This window comes from Rattus rattus, chromosome 1, assembly GCF_011064425.1.
Source record: "Rattus rattus isolate New Zealand chromosome 1, Rrattus_CSIRO_v1, whole genome shotgun sequence".
Lineage (NCBI taxonomy): Eukaryota > Metazoa > Chordata > Mammalia > Rodentia > Muridae > Rattus > Rattus rattus.
Genome location: NC_046154.1, coordinates 201,527,081 through 201,542,688, shown reverse-complemented (window position 1 = coordinate 201,542,688; position 15,608 = coordinate 201,527,081). Strand labels below are relative to the sequence as shown.

At 39.3% G+C, this 15,608-nt stretch overlaps 1 protein-coding gene and 1 non-coding gene across 5 annotated transcripts in view; one reads left to right on the top strand and one right to left on the bottom strand.

Moving 5' to 3' along the window:
• Usp15 (ubiquitin specific peptidase 15) overlaps window positions 1-15,608 on the top strand; it is a 92,004-nt gene that overhangs the window by 62,171 nt on the left and 14,225 nt on the right. For 2 of the 4 annotated variants that reach the window (XM_032913272.1, XM_032913281.1), the window contains 6 exons: window positions 9,177-9,350; window positions 10,836-10,994; window positions 11,079-11,303; window positions 14,110-14,193; window positions 14,283-14,377; window positions 14,471-14,662. In XM_032913272.1, the coding sequence (XP_032769163.1) occupies window positions 9,177-9,350; window positions 10,836-10,994; window positions 11,079-11,303; window positions 14,110-14,193; window positions 14,283-14,377; window positions 14,471-14,662 (929 nt within the window). Of the gene's footprint in view, window positions 1-1,377; window positions 1,516-9,176; window positions 9,351-10,835; window positions 10,995-11,078; window positions 11,304-14,109; window positions 14,194-14,282; window positions 14,378-14,470; window positions 14,663-15,608 lie in introns of those variants that run through there. The other 2 variants (XM_032913287.1, XM_032913296.1) reach the window with 2 other exon arrangements.
• LOC116890477 lies at window positions 5,710-5,835 on the bottom strand. Its single transcript, XR_004386666.1, has one exon. It is a non-coding gene; the product is annotated as a small nucleolar RNA SNORA19 (small nucleolar RNA).

Here is a 15,608-nt window from a genome sequence, read left to right as displayed (position 1 = left end):
GGAAATCTAGTAGTGTTAAAGCCTCATTAAAGTATTCTATACCCAAAGTCTGTGGTAGCCTCCTAGCCTTGGTGGTAGTGTAGTCATCACAGACATGTATGTGTGCATATCAGAAGGAATCCTCTCCAGTTTCCTTTGCTGTTCAATATGCGGAGCATAATGTTAGATTTTTAAAATAGTGACATCCATAAGTAAGGGATAATCTTACTATAAGTAATCTTTTTGCAAATTTAGGATTATTCTCAGTCTTACAGATTAAAGAGGAGGAAAGAAATTAATATTTCTTTGCTACCCAAAAAAAAGTGTATGTCATAATCCCAGAACTTTGATAATAATACACTATGAAGAGACGTCATAAAGAAGGGTAACAGTGAGGTGAAGTTGAAGAATGTCAGAAGCCTCGGGCTACACTAACAGTGAGAGGGCAAAGACAGCATCTTTGCCAGAAGCTTCTGTTGAATGCAGATCTGCTCACTAGATGTGGCACAGACTGCTGCAGTCACAGGGGGACTCAGGCATTAAGACCAGTCTGAACAACCTAGCCAGACGCCATCTCAGAAAATGAGAAGAGAGGTCAGAATGGGGAGAGAAGGCAGTCGGAAGGGGAGTTTATCTGATGTAAGATCCCAGCATTGTAATAGACCTACTTCTCACTATACTTACTACTTGAAACGGGAAATTATAGCAAAAGACAGAAAGAAAAGAAAAGTAAAGAAAGAAAAGAAAGGAAAAAGTATATCTACCTTTATTTACCTAAACTTTAAAAAAAAAAAAAAAAAAAAGGCTTGGACAAATGGAAATAAAAAGCTAAAAAGAGGCTTAGTTATGTTTGCCTCTCAAAGTCTGTGAAGAGCCTTAGAATTCTTTTCATGGGTGTTGAGATCTTGCTCTTCTAGAAGAAATTTTACAAAATAAGTGTCTAAAATCTCTCTTTTTAGTCTAGCTGACAAAGCCTTGTCTGTCCTGCTCGTCACATGGATGGTTGGTTATGTGACACTTCCCAGGGCCTAGAGTGGTTATCTTGCTAGTCTTAGAGTGCTGCTGCTCACACAATACCATCCAAAATCTCACACAGCTGTCATAACAGATAGGACAGCACTGATTGAAATAATCTAAAGATTCCTCATTCACCTAAGATAAAATCAAGAAAACGTACTTGAGAATATTCTGAATGATTGTAAACATGGATAACTTCATGTTTTATTTTCAAAATCATAAGAAAATACAAGCAAGTCCCTTACTTTGGATTGGGTTTTTATCTTTAGTTTGAAGACATGGCTATTCTTTAAAAATGTTGAGTGACATCCGTTTTGATCAGTTACTAACTCAAAAGCTGTAGGTAATGGAAACTTAAGTGTGTTTTCTCTCCTGTTCTAGTTACCGGTTTTCTAAAGTAGTGAGCATACATGAGCACTTGAATCGGGTACTGGAGCGCCTGAGCAGAGAGGGTTCATACTCAGCATTACAAAAGACAACTTTCTCTTTTTGAAGGGGATTGCTTTGACTGTTTTCCAGGTACTGGGGCAATTCCAGATTCATTACAACTTATGGGATGGCTATTAACTATTTATATGTTGATCTCAGACTTGGTTGGGTTGTATAGTAAGACTGAGTTCTTCAGTTTGACAGAAAACTAAGTAGAAGTTTATAATTAAGACTCAACATCCATTAACTGAAAGTTTTATCAGAGAATTCACAGGGCATCAGTCTCACTAACCAGAGCATACTTAATAAAAGAATAAGTCTTTTAAAAGCTAATGTGGGGGTTGGGAATTTAGCTCAGTGGTAGAGCGCTTGCCCTGGGTTCGGTCCCCAGCTCCAAAAAAAAAGCTAATGTGAATTATGAAAGAATATGTGTACATAAATGAAAATTAGGTGCAATCCCTTCCACCTTTTGAAAAAATATTTCACATGGTATTCCAGTTCTAGCATGTTGGGCTAAGGACACTTAAAACTGGGTTGTTTTTCATAGGCAATGAAATACTTGAAGCTTTCTGTATTTGCTTATAATACAGTTCTTGGAGTTGTAGTAGGTACATTGAAGCACATAGCAGAATGCCCAGGAAATAAGACATTTGGGTATTTAGGAATCTGTAGAAGTTTTGCTTAGTTTCTGCTTACAGATTTCAAACAACAGTTTTAGCTCATACACATGTGGCTTGGCAGACATTGAGGTGTTGACAGACACTGCTTTCCCTTGTTAGGAAGTGTGCATGGTGTCTCTAGGCATTAGAGGACTTTTTGAACATATATAACTGTTGGATAAGAATTATAACCAGGAGCGATTTAAGAGTCCTTTTGGGTGCCTTCCTGTGCCTGTCCCTTCTCTCCTGGGACTGTTTGTGTCTCTCCCTTCTGTGCTGTCTGTCACTCACTCAGTTAACATTGGTTTAGGCTGTCAGGCCAGCACTGGACTGGATGCTAAGGCAAATGGTGATAACACGCCGACTCTGAGAGAGTTAGAAGTACAGGTACCCAGAAGAAGGAGCATCGGTCCCCCTGGATCTACTGAGGAAAGTAGAACACTGAACACCAGAGGCCCATGGATTTCTCACAGGAAGGAAGACATGTAAAGCTTCTATTCAGTACCTGAAACTCAGGAATAGACATGGGAATTCAGACTACTAATTCAGTCAATACTAATAATTTCCAGTATTCATTGTAAAATATGCAAGCACACACAACCCCTTCGAGAGACAGATAGTGAGCAGTCACTTCTCATCAATTTGTTTATATCCTCATATTATTTATTTTTAGTTAGTTCTTTGGGAATTCTGTAATGTATTTGCTCATGGTCACCCAACTCCCCTATCCACCTAACTTTGTGTCCTTTGGTTTTTGGTTTTGTTGTTGTTGTTGTTTGATTTTTTTATTAGATACATTTCTTTACTACATTTCAAACGTTATTACCCTTCCCGGTTTCCTGTCCATAAACCCCCATACCCTCCTCTCTCCCTCCCCCATACAGGTATTCCCCCTATACATCCCCCTTATGGCCCCCCCCATATTCTCCTGCACTGGGGGCGGGGGGAGTCCAACCTTGGCAGGACCAAGGGCTTCCCCTTCCCCTGGTGCCCCAACAAGGCTATTCTCTGCTACATATGCAGTTGGAGCCCTGGGTCAGTCCATGTATAGTCTTTGAGTAGTGGTTTAGTCCCTGGAAGCTCTGGTTGGTTGGCATTGTTGTTTTTATGGGGTTGCAAGGTCCTTCAACACTTTCAATACTTCCTCTAATTCCCCCCAAGGGGGTCCTATTCTCAGTTGGGTGGTTTGCTCCTAGCATTGACCTCTGTATTGGACATGCTCTGGATGTGTCTCTCAGGAGAGATCTATATCCGGTTCCTTTTAGCATACATTTTCTAACTTCATCAATCTTATCTAGTTTTGGTGGCTGTGTATATATGGGCCACATGTGGGTCAGGCTCTGAATTCCTTTCATTGAGTCACTGCTCTAAACTTTGCTTCCATATCCCCTCCTATGGATATTTTTCCCCCTTTTAAGGAGGAGTGGGAGCATCCGCATTTTGGTCATCCTTCTTCTTGAACATCTGTGGATTGCATCTTGGGTAATTTGAGCTTTTTGGCTAATATCCCCTTATCAATGAGTGCATAGCAAGTGTGTTTTTCTATGATTGAGTAACCTCACTCAGGATGATATTTTCTAGTTCATTCCATTTGCCTATGAATTTCATGAAGTCATTGTTCTTTTTGATTGTTTTTTAAACTCAAGTCCGATTTGTGTTGTCATTTTATTTCTAGATGTGTGGACTGTCCACTTAGCAGGGACTACACTCTCAGAGGAAATTCCCTCTCCATTTCCCAGTATTTGTCACTTGTCACTAGTTCCTTGGCCAGGGGTGGGACTCCATGTCACTTCCTTTTTTCATGCTGGGGTTTGTTCTAGCATTTGCTGGCCTAGTCTTGTGCATGCTCTCATGACTGTCATGTCACCTCTCCTTCCATGTCACTTGAGTCAGTGGCTTTCTGTAGTGCTCTTCATTCTGTAACAAGAACTACATTAGAAATGTACACAGATGACCTTATAGACACCCACCATGGACAAATGAGATTGTTCATACTTAAATGTCTGTTGTCCTCGACAATTTTGTATACTGTTAGCTTACACAGAGACTAGATATTTAAATATACAAGTGTTTAGCCTAGTTGCCAAGTACTTTACTATTTATTACTTTAAGTTGCTTACTTTTTTCTTCTTTTACATTAAGAATTGTAGATACTATTAAGAATCTCTTATATCTGGTTATTGCGTTATTTTTTAGTTAGTATAGATGTTTCATACTTGATAGTAGCTTCATCATGACATTTTCAAGAATGGTATTGCTTCCTTTTTAACTTTCTCCTCCACTTGAGGAACAAACTCTTCAGCCCAATTATAATTAAAACAAATCATGGCTTGAGGTCTCTGTGTTTTATCCCAGTGCTGAGAAAGCTAAGGGAGGGGAGCGATGGGGATTTCATAATCAACCTTGGCTATATAATAGGACCATATCTCAAAAACATAGAGATATGTGGAGCTTACTAACAATACATTTCCTCATCTTTGGGCCCCATTTTATTACAGATAATTAGGAGATCTAATTTTCTTGATTTTGATATTTGATGGTGTCAGATGGTTAAGTTTCAATAAATTAACAGAGACCGGTAGGTATCATGTCAGAAATTTCCAAAGCAGTAGATTAACTAATTCTGTTTGTACATTTGTATTTTCATACAACATGCTCATGTTTTGGTTTTGCTAACCACTACCATATATCTTAGGCAGCTAGAGTTGTCTTGTTCAATTTTATAGTCACGGCAGTATTTAGCCTCCCAGTAGAGTCTTAACATTAGACTTTCAGTCCATATTCTATCAACCAAAGGTCTTTGTGGTAAAAGGAGAATTTCCTGCTTTAAATGTGAAGAAATGTACATATGTGTGTGTTTAAGGATGGACTGTACACGTGTGTATATTTAAGGACCGACTGCACATGTGTATATGTTTAAGGACGGACTGTGCACATGTGTGTGTTTAAGGCAGGACCTGTTCTTTAGAGCATTGTGTTTAATAGCAACTGTCTCAGTCAGCAAAGACTTTAAGACAGGCTCCTATGAACACTCTAAATGATGAGTCTCATATAATAACTTCAGATCAAACAGCAACACAACCAAAGTTTAAAAACCAGTTTCATCTCTTCTCCTAAAATGATGATGTTGAATGTGGATAGAACAGCTCCTACAATATGGAAACACTTGGCTGCTTGACCTTTATTCTAGCTGTATCTTGAAGTCTGCACATAAAGTTATAGTAACTTGTCCTTACATGATTTAAAGAACATGACTTCTGATGTACCAGTATTTTCAAGATTCAGAGAATTTTCTGATATCACTTTACTTTTTTTTGTTTTAATGCACAAAAACACAGGGTTAGTAACAGCTACTACTTAATCACTTTTTCTGTGCAATTTTATGGTAGCTACAGAAAGCACAGAGTATGCCCATTGTTCAGAAGGGAAAAACTGAAGTTCATACAATTCAGCCTAGCAACAGACTACTGGAACTAGGGTTTCAACCCCAGATTCCAAATCATATGCTATGACTACATTATATATTTCTGAATTTCCAATTTCATACATGAAAAGCCTAATGGTCACATAGTCATACATAAAGGCCTGCTACTTACCTAATACAATTATGTCCATTTTACTTCTTTTTTGTCTGAAGGGGACTGGCAGAATTACTATATGCAGTTACTCTGCTAATTAACTTTCCACTATTTGTATAGCACATAAGAAATAACAGTGCTCACATCACTTTACTTCTTAAGTTATTGTGATTTATATTAGTCAAACAATAGCTATTGGACCCCTTTAACATTATATTCAGCAAGCAGAATGTTTAAATTTGAATATTGATTAGGACACCTCTCCATAGGTAGTATAGGCCCTACCTGTTAAAAGTCTTTGTATTCCATTATTTAGTTTGGCAGTGCTGAATTATAACGAGTTCAAATTGACATGTGTCCTTGGGAAAATAAATGTTAGTCTAGAAAATCGGAAGAGACTCACTGTAAAGCCAACAGAAAGTCAGACATAGAGGTGTGGTGTTTTCAGTGCATACTGTCGTTTTGTTTCATCCTTGGGCTTTTGAGGTATTTTTGATACCTTTCGTTATAAGCAAATACTTACCACATGTGTGAAGATTTTGTTTGACAAAAATAGAATATTGTGTTCTAAGATTGAGAGGAAAAGAATTAAGGCTGAGAGAATGTAGGCATTAGTAAATCCTGGCAGAACATTGTTAATAAACATGTGTACTTACTGTGCATGGACTAAGTGATAGACTCAGCGCTGAGATTACAAACGCTGTCATGGAAGTCCCAGCCCACAAGTCATAGACCAACAATAATGTTATGATGTGTTAAAATATCAGTGCTGGACTCAAAATGATCACTAAGCAGTGCACAAGCACAGCAGGAAACATTGTTGAGGAACTGAGAGCCAGTCCCCAGTATGCTGTCTGAATCTCAGTCAGAGGGTAAGGCAAGAAGCTCTGTTTTGAGATTGGTGAGGCTGTACAGGGGTGCTCCGCAGAGAGAAGAGCGTCAGAGGTTACGGGGCTGGTAATGCGAGTAAAGGAATTGTCAGGGGACAAGGGCTAAGAAAGAGGTTCATCTAGGAACTGGGGGTTCCAGTATGATTGCAAGGATTTATTGAAGGTTTTATAGCCAGGCATTAATATGATTAAACACATATTTAAGAGATCACTAGCTATGAATAGAGAGGTAATTTTTCTTCAGTTGTAGTTGAAAGATCTTGCAAGTCAAGGATACATAGCACATGAATAATTAAGTAAAAACTGAAGTTCAGAATTTATTCATGTTTGCAACATTTGTTTTTGAATTACTTTTAAAGCCATAAATTTGGTTGATTATATGAGTATAGTAATAGACTTTAGTGGAACCAGCATTAATATAACCCTGACCAAGTCACAAAGTGAGGATTTGCAAACTAAGTGTTGTCAGATACTGCTGTGACTAGCCCCTTTGCCCATTGTTTATTTATTGTTGATCCTGCTTGTGGCAGATCCAGGATACCGACTGCTAAGTAATGGCTTCTGTGTCGTGGTATGATCCATATGGCCTGGCCCTTCTCCAGTGCTGGGTTTGTAATTAAAGGGAAGTGTAATACAAGAGAAGAAGATGACACTCAGGAGGAACATAGAGACTCAGGAAGGAGCTTAGGAAGTATCCTTTGTCCCTTGACAACCTGCTCCATTATTAACCACCCTATGTGTACCTTTTAATAAAGACAAAGGTTAGACTGTAAAAGACTCTGAAGCCCTGCAGAGCCAGCCCAGCCTGAATCACAGAGTACAATGAGACCTAGTGCCGCAGCCCTGTAATGCTAGCTGCTCTGGGAGCCAAGGAAAGAAAAGTAAAAGTTCAAGGGTCTGTGATACAGAGTGAGTTCAAGGCCAGCCTGGGCAACTTAAAATCTTGTCTCAGAATCGAAAGTACAGTAAGAGGGTGGGAATGGGGAGGTTGGAACTCAGAATAACCAATTACTCTCTGGCAGCCCAGGGACCTCAGGAGGGGAGGGAAGAGTCAGAACAGTAAGTTCTATGATAAAGTAAGTTCCAAGTTCATCTTGAGGGGTCGGGTAGAAGTCAGTGTAGATAACATTCAGATTGTATAGATATTATGACTACTCAGTAAACATACTTTTTTAAATAAATAATCAAGACAAAACATGAGTAACATAACTTTCTTGAAAGAACTAAATAAAAGTAAAATATGCTTATTTGGGTGTTTAACCGAACTACGTAGTACGGTCATAATTTAAATTACTTGTATGTACACCCCGCAACCTGATCTTTTCATAGCTACGAAGCCTATTTAAGTTAATGCAACTTGGTGGCATACCAGGTCTCCAAAACTTTGCTTTCCATGAATTTTAATTGAGATTCAACAAATGGATCTTTAAAACTTTGCATGCAGGCAACTGATTTCCCAATCAGCACTTTGTCACTGACTCTAAGACACATAAACTCCTACATACAAATATGTGTGTGGGTATGTATATGACTTACCTGATTATATATGGATGTGAGACATTGCATATTTGAAACATTCATTAATAAAGCAACATGGCATTCTCTCTGAGCTGGAATCATATGGCATCATCAATTTAAAATTATTTCAAATAATTTTGGAATATTATAAACATTACAAGTTTTGGAATAAAATATTGTGGAAAATATATCTACCACCTTTTAAATTTTTTAATTAGGAATTTATTCAAAATAAAGAATTGGAGAAAAACTTTGCAGTTTTTCATAAACAATAATTAGATTGTTATTGTATTAAGAGTTTCAAAAGAACATATCCAGAGTTTGCCTAAAGTTTGTTTTCAATAGGTTTTCCTGGTCAGTACTACCCTTTCTAAACATCACTACCAGCTGAATGACAGAGTTAAACACTGTCATTTATGATTAGGTGCTGGCTGCAAAAGCAGTAAATCCATTTGTTGTGGCATTATCCGTGGGGTGCTGCTATCAGAACCCACAAGTACACAGTGCTTTATAGTAAGAGGTTTACAGGGTCACATAGCCTGTGTATGTCCTCCTGTGTACTGTAGATCATCTCTAGGTTGCTTATAATACCTTTATATTGTACTGGCTAAAGAATAATGACAAAAAAAATTTTTGTTCAGTATGAATGTAATACAATTTTTTTCCAAATATTTTCCTATCTGCAATTGATTTGAGTCCACAAACCAACCTTTTAGTTGATTTTTTTGCCTGCACAGTATCTCAGTTTTATCTACTCTGGCTACTTTGCAGCTGCCTGGGATACTTAGACGGTCCATATTTCTACCAATCAAGTAAAGGAAGGAAAGAAAATACTGAGCTTCACTCCCAGTTAACGGGTAGTTTGCTGTGGTTAAAATTATGCAGATTTTGCAGCAACAAATATTAGTGGCTTTGTTTTTAGTAGTAGCTGAGAGCTTGGGAACTAAGTGATCTCAGTGCTCATCTGAGTGTTTAACTGCTACTCAGGGGAACCATGTATATTTCTCTGTGTGTTACAGCAAATTGACTTGCTTCACTCTTCATTGTAACATTTTAAGTATGCATGTGGTTTCTTTTGCTCTAACATATGTTTTTGCTCCTTGCAGTGTTTGAGCAACACACCTCCACTTACTGAATATTTCCTCAATGATAAGTACCAAGAAGAGCTGAATTTTGACAATCCCTTAGGAATGAGAGGTGAAATAGCTAAATCATATGCTGAACTCATCAAGCAGATGTGGTCTGGAAAGTTTAGCTACGTCACTCCAAGAGCATTTAAGGTTAGTATGGGAAACTTCCTCTCAGCAAGTGTGCTTGTGTCCCCAAAGGATCAACAAACAACAAAGCCCTCGGCTGAGGGGGCGGGAGCCCCATCACAGGGCCTCCTGGCCTCCCAAAGACACACATGGCGTCGAGCAGGGTGGTGATAGGATTTTTTATTTGGGTTCTGTTTTCTTATTGTCTAGAAATGGACTGGAGAGATACAGCTTAGAGGTTAAGAACAATTGCTACCCTCCCAGAGGACCTGGGTTGGGTTTCCAGTACCAACCTCAGGTGGCTCAGAAATGCCTCTGTAACTCAAACTGGAGTAAATAAGATGCCCCCTTCTGACCTCCATGGGCATTTGCTCTCGTGCACATGCGCGCGCACACATGCAGTTACACTGATGTGGTTTAGAATTATTTAGACTGTCTCTGGATACCCTCTGTGCATGTTTTAGGTGTTGTAAAGAGCTTCCTTTAGATATGCTATTAAGTCTAACTAATCTAGTTTATCCTTGTGGCCAGTTGTAGACTATAAAATAAATCAGAATGAAACTGATTTACAAAACAACCATCAAATGGTCACTGACTGTATTTTCAATCTGGTTCTCACGCGTGGGTGTTTGTATGTATGAGGAAGTTACTTAAATCTCACCTTTAGTGAGAAGATGGTAACATTCCTAGAACATCTAAGAAATATTTGTTGATCATCTAGCTGTTCCTAAAATATGAATCGAACTGAAGAGATGGCTGTGTGGTTAAGAGCACTGGCCACTTTTCCCGGGGACCAGGGTTCAGTTCCCAGCACCTGCCTGGTGGCTACCTACCCACAGTCTGTAACTCCATTTCAAGCAGGTACTGTATGCAAATGCTGAAAGGCAGTGCAGGCAGAACACCAGTTTTTTCACAAGTTATTTTCCACTAAGTTATCACAAATTAAAAGAACGAATACAGAAGCACACTCCTGGGGAAGTGGCAGATTCGAGTCCACCAAGCCTCGGTCACATTGTCATCAATTACTGAATACATCCTCTGTCGCACGTGTGTCTGTTTGAAAACTCGGGATTTATTATATATGGTTGACACATTAATACTGATTTTCACAGCCAACCCTATAACCCATTGCTTAACAAATGTATCTAATTGTATTTTCCCCATAGAGGACATGACTACCTCTGTGTCTGTGAACCTAGACAACACCTTAGCACTCTGCTTGGGAACTGTTTGAGGCCCTAGCTAGTACCAAGCACTAAGTGAGAGACAACACTCAGACAAGTACAAGACGATGCTGAAGCCAAAAGGCAGTATCGAGTGCCTTCTTCCAGGAGGGGTGTGTGCACATCAGTAACAGTTTTACTGGAACATACGTTCAGATAGTTTAAAGTGTATCACAACTTTACTCAGAGCACAGAAGTAATTTATAATAAGTAAAAATGAGAACAACTGTGTGCTTTTTAAGGAAACCTGTCACTAGCTGATTTTGTGGTTTTGCTTGTCTTACAGACACAAGTAGGACGTTTTGCACCTCAGTTCTCTGGATATCAACAGCAAGACTGCCAAGAACTACTAGCTTTCCTATTAGATGGATTACATGAGGATTTGAATAGAATTAGGAAAAAACCATATATCCAGTTAAAAGATGCTGATGGGAGGCCAGACAAGGTAAATGAATGAGCTTCATGGTATTATTTTCTTCATTGTTAAAATTTTCTAACACCTTTTAGTAACTGTTTATTTCCTTTGTAGGTGGTTGCTGAAGAAGCCTGGGAAAACCATTTAAAAAGAAATGATTCTATCATAGTAGACATATTTCATGGCCTTTTCAAGTCTACGTTAGTGTGTCCTGAGTGTGCTAAGATCTCAGTGACCTTCGACCCTTTCTGTTACTTGACACTTCCATTGCCTATGAAAAAGGAACGTAGCTTAGAAGTTTATTTAGTTAGAATGGATCCACTTGCTAAACCTATGCAAGTAAGTAATGACTTCTTTCTTTACATTTGTTATTTTTACTTCGTTCGTGATGGGACCATTTTAAAATTTGTTGCTTTCTCCAGCACTATTCGATTATAAAATTTATTGGATAATAGATTTCATAAGATAAATACTCTGGAAGTTACACCTGTGTAGAATTATGTGAAGTTGAGGGATGTCATAGAAAAATAAATTTATCAAGTTTGCACACCAAAGACAACCAAGATGTTTGTTTTACAATTTGGAATGGATATCCGCTTAGAAAGATTAATAACAGTATTATTGTCTGTATTTTTTCTATCAAGAATTTTTAAATTTATTTATTTTATATGTATGGGTATTTTGCCAGTATATATCTCTCTACCACATGTGTTTTTGGATCCCTTAGGCCTGGGTATTGGATGATTGTGTGTTCCCATGTGGGTGCACAGAATGGATCCTGGCTCTAAAGGAGGAGCAGCCAGTGCTCTTAACCACTGAGCTGTCTCCTAGCACTCCTCTAGTCAAATTCATTATGTTGTTGTAGGTTTTTCCTGGTCACTTTTAGAAGTAAAGCTACTATTGTTTTTTATTTAATATATTTATTATTGTCTATGAATGTGTCTACTATGTATTTATTATTTATTGTATTTTCTAACTCATATGATCATGCATAAGTAGAAGTAATCTTCAGGCATTTTAAAATTGTTGATGAGAAATAAAAAACGTATAAAAATACTGGTTCGGAAAAAAAAAAAATACTGGTTCAGGGCCAGCGGGATTCCTCAGTGAGGTGAAGGCAGTTGCTGCCAAGCCTGATAGACCTGCGTTCAATCCCTAACACTCACTTGGTGGCAGGAGAGAACCTGGTCCCACAATTACTTTCTGACTCCCACACTCATGATGTGACATGTACATAGACACAGTAAAACTTTAATAATAAAAATACTTGTTTAGTTGCTGTTCTAGTCTTTCGGACTTTAAAGTATCATGCTGTGCTTATTCTATGCAAACTCTCTGTGGCACACATTAATGTCACTTGGTGGCCTGGTTCCTTTGCTGTGTGCTATCCCTGGGTTCCTCAGTGCTTTGTGAGGAAATGCTACATTTTCTGTTTTTAAATCAGTTATTCCTTCACATTTGACCCTGTTCTAGTGACAGCTCCTCCTTTGCTCCTCTAAACTCTGTTGCAGTACCTCAAAGATTTTAGTTTCCCCTTATCTTCCTTTCTCACCTACCCAGGGCTTTGTAGGCAGGGAGCCTGTATTTCCAGTGCTGTGACTTGTAAATATTAATGCAGAAGTATATCCAGATGTGTGTTACTCACTTGGTGCTTTTTTCCTCAGACAAAGCAGATTCCTAGATTATTTTCTTAGGGTCTGGCCAAATATCTCAGATTTGTAGATACAGAGTAGAAGTGAAGTCTGTGAAAGGTACCCTGTGAACAAAACCACCTTTACTTCCTCTTAGCAAGAAGAGTGTCTGTGCACTGTTCTTAAAGCAGCTAACCAGCTCCTTCATGGAGAGTGATGCAAAGCTCCAGGCCAGCCCGAGTCTGTGTTCAGTGTCACAGTGTTGGGAATCTAAGGAGGTAGTCAGTGGTCCTTAAGCTTGTGTGGTCAGGCTGATGAGAAACTGCTTAGTTCCATTTGAACTCCAGGGGATGAGGACAGTGATGGGGGAATGCATTAAGGTCTGTTGTGTTTGGACATTGGGGTTAGTTGTTGTTGTTGTTGTTGTTGTTGTTGTTGTTGTTGTTGTTTAACTTCAAGTTAAGGTAAATATAGATGGGGTGATTGCTGGGTTTGGGCAGCAAAGGAAGGAGAAGACAAAATTCAGGCCTGGGTGCTAGGGTCAGGTGTGCACAGACACAAAGACGTGTCTTCCCATTAGGCTCAGAGAGAGAAACAACCACCTCTGGATTCAAACTGGACTTCCCTAATCAAAGCAGCTTCCGTTTCCTAAGTGAAGTGTTCTGCAGCTAGTAAGAAGAGAAAGAGAAAGACTGGTGACGATTTCAAATGGTTCCTATAGGTTGAATAAGCCAGTAACACAGAGTGTTCCCAGGCAGTAGGAGAAGTGTCAAATTAGACTGTCATTTGTGGCGCACCAACGCTGAAGGAGGAGCATCTCCTCCCTTCACAAACAGCTATGAGAAAGTTGGTGTCTTAGTGAGAGTTCTATTGCTGTGATGAGATACCATGACCATGGCAGCTCATTTACAGTTTCTGAGATTTAGTCCATGGTTACTATGGTAGAGAACATGGTGTCATGCAGGCAGACGTGATGCAGGACAAGTACCTAGGAGTTCTATATCTAGATCCACAGGCAGCAGGGAGGGAGAGCCCTTGGGCCTGCCTTGGGCTTTTGAAACTTTAAAGCCTATCCCTAACCTCCTCCAACAAGGCTACAGCTCCCAATCCTTTCAAATAGTACCACTCCCTGATGACCAAGCATTCAAACATGGACCTACCATACCACCACCGTTCAGTAAAGCATAGAACCAAGTTTTGTAGCAGAGATGTTGACAACATAGCAACATAGAGTCATCAAGATAGCAGAGAGAAATCCATCCTGGGACTAGAAACCTCTACATAACCAAGAACAAGTGAGCAGCCTGTTGGGTTAGGGTAGCAGAGGTGGAACAGCTGCAAGCATAGGCTGGCTGTCAGTCAGTGAGCCAGGGCAGAGCGCAGCCAGCAAAGGTGTCCTGTGGACACTCTTCACCCAGGCACTCACAGGCCGAGAGAAATGCTCTGGGCCTCCTGACTGTGGGAGCCCATGCTCAATGTAAGAAATTCATTGCAAATGTCTGTTTGTTTTTCAGTACAAAGTCATTGTGCCCAAAATTGGAAATATACTAGACCTTTGTACAGCACTGTCTGCTTTGTCGGGAGTACCTGCAGATAAGGTGAGGTGTTTCTGAGATTAAATAGGTAAATTGGTCTTTAGTTTCTCAGTATTGTAAAACCAGCTTAATAGATATTTCTTTCCTTCTAGATGATAGTCACTGACATATATAATCATAGATTTCACAGGATATTTGCAATGGATGAGAACCTGAGTAGTATTATGGAGCGGGATGATATTTATGTGTAAGTATAATAATCCATTCACAGTCTGTTGTTCAGGGGACTCTGAAGAACTAACACAAAACTGAGAGTTTGTGGTCATTCTTGCCCTCATAGGTTTGAAATTAACATCAACAGGACAGAAGACACAGAACATGTGGTTATTCCTGTTTGCCTCAGAGAAAAATTCAGACACTCAAGTTACACTCACCACACTGGCTCTTCACTGTTCGGCCAGCCTTTTCTTATGGCCGTGCCACGGAATAATACTGAAGATAAACTCTACAATCTCCTGCTCTTGAGAATGTGGTGAGTGCCAAATGAGTACAGTTGAACAAACTGAGCACAGTAATGGAGAACGTCTAAGGAACGTCCTCATGCAGGGCACTACCAGCCTGCTAAACAAGCCTCTCCTCACTCCTTAGACAGGTGGTGAACCAAACAGTTCAGATTAAGACCAGGGATGGGGGTGATGTACACCTGTAGTCTAACTAAGCCTTAGCTATGACCAGTTGCATGAACTGCTCTTAGGATACATACCTATAATCCCAGCACTTTTGACATGGAGATGGGACCATCAAGGATTCTTATTCTGCTTCTTTTACATAGCAAATTTGAGGACAGCCAGGAAAAAAAAGAGTGCCTTAAAATGCCCAAAATAAATAATAAAATACAAATAAAATTCTAATCCATTGACTTGGTCACATATAATTCATTACTGATGTCATTTCAAATGTAAAAACACAGTTCTTAGCTGTTTTATACTAATGGGAAGTTAGTTTTAGTTGGCAAATGACTAACATTAGTTCAAAGTAGAAATCCTAGTAAATCTCACATGGCCCTTTTTATGCATGTGGCTGGATCAAGACTTCACAGCAGTATTAACGATGACATCATGGTGAGACAGTGCATGCGCACACACACACTGCTTCTTTATAAACCTTAATGTGAATAAGGTAATGGCAGTACCGCTAGACACCTTTCTCTCATCCTTTATAGCCATATTTTATTATTCCCTATATACCAAACCATGGCAATTTCATGACCATGTATAAAGATATCAGTACACAATATAAGTATTCCTTCCTAGCAACAGTACACACCATCTAAATGAGGGCTGTTCGTGAAGTTCTTGCTTTAAGTTGAGAAAAATCCACTGTGCTGTACCTTTAATACACAAAACATGGAAAACCCAAGATGAAGAGACAATTCAGTAGGTAAGATAAGGCTGCTTGCCAGCAAGGCCCGCAACCCA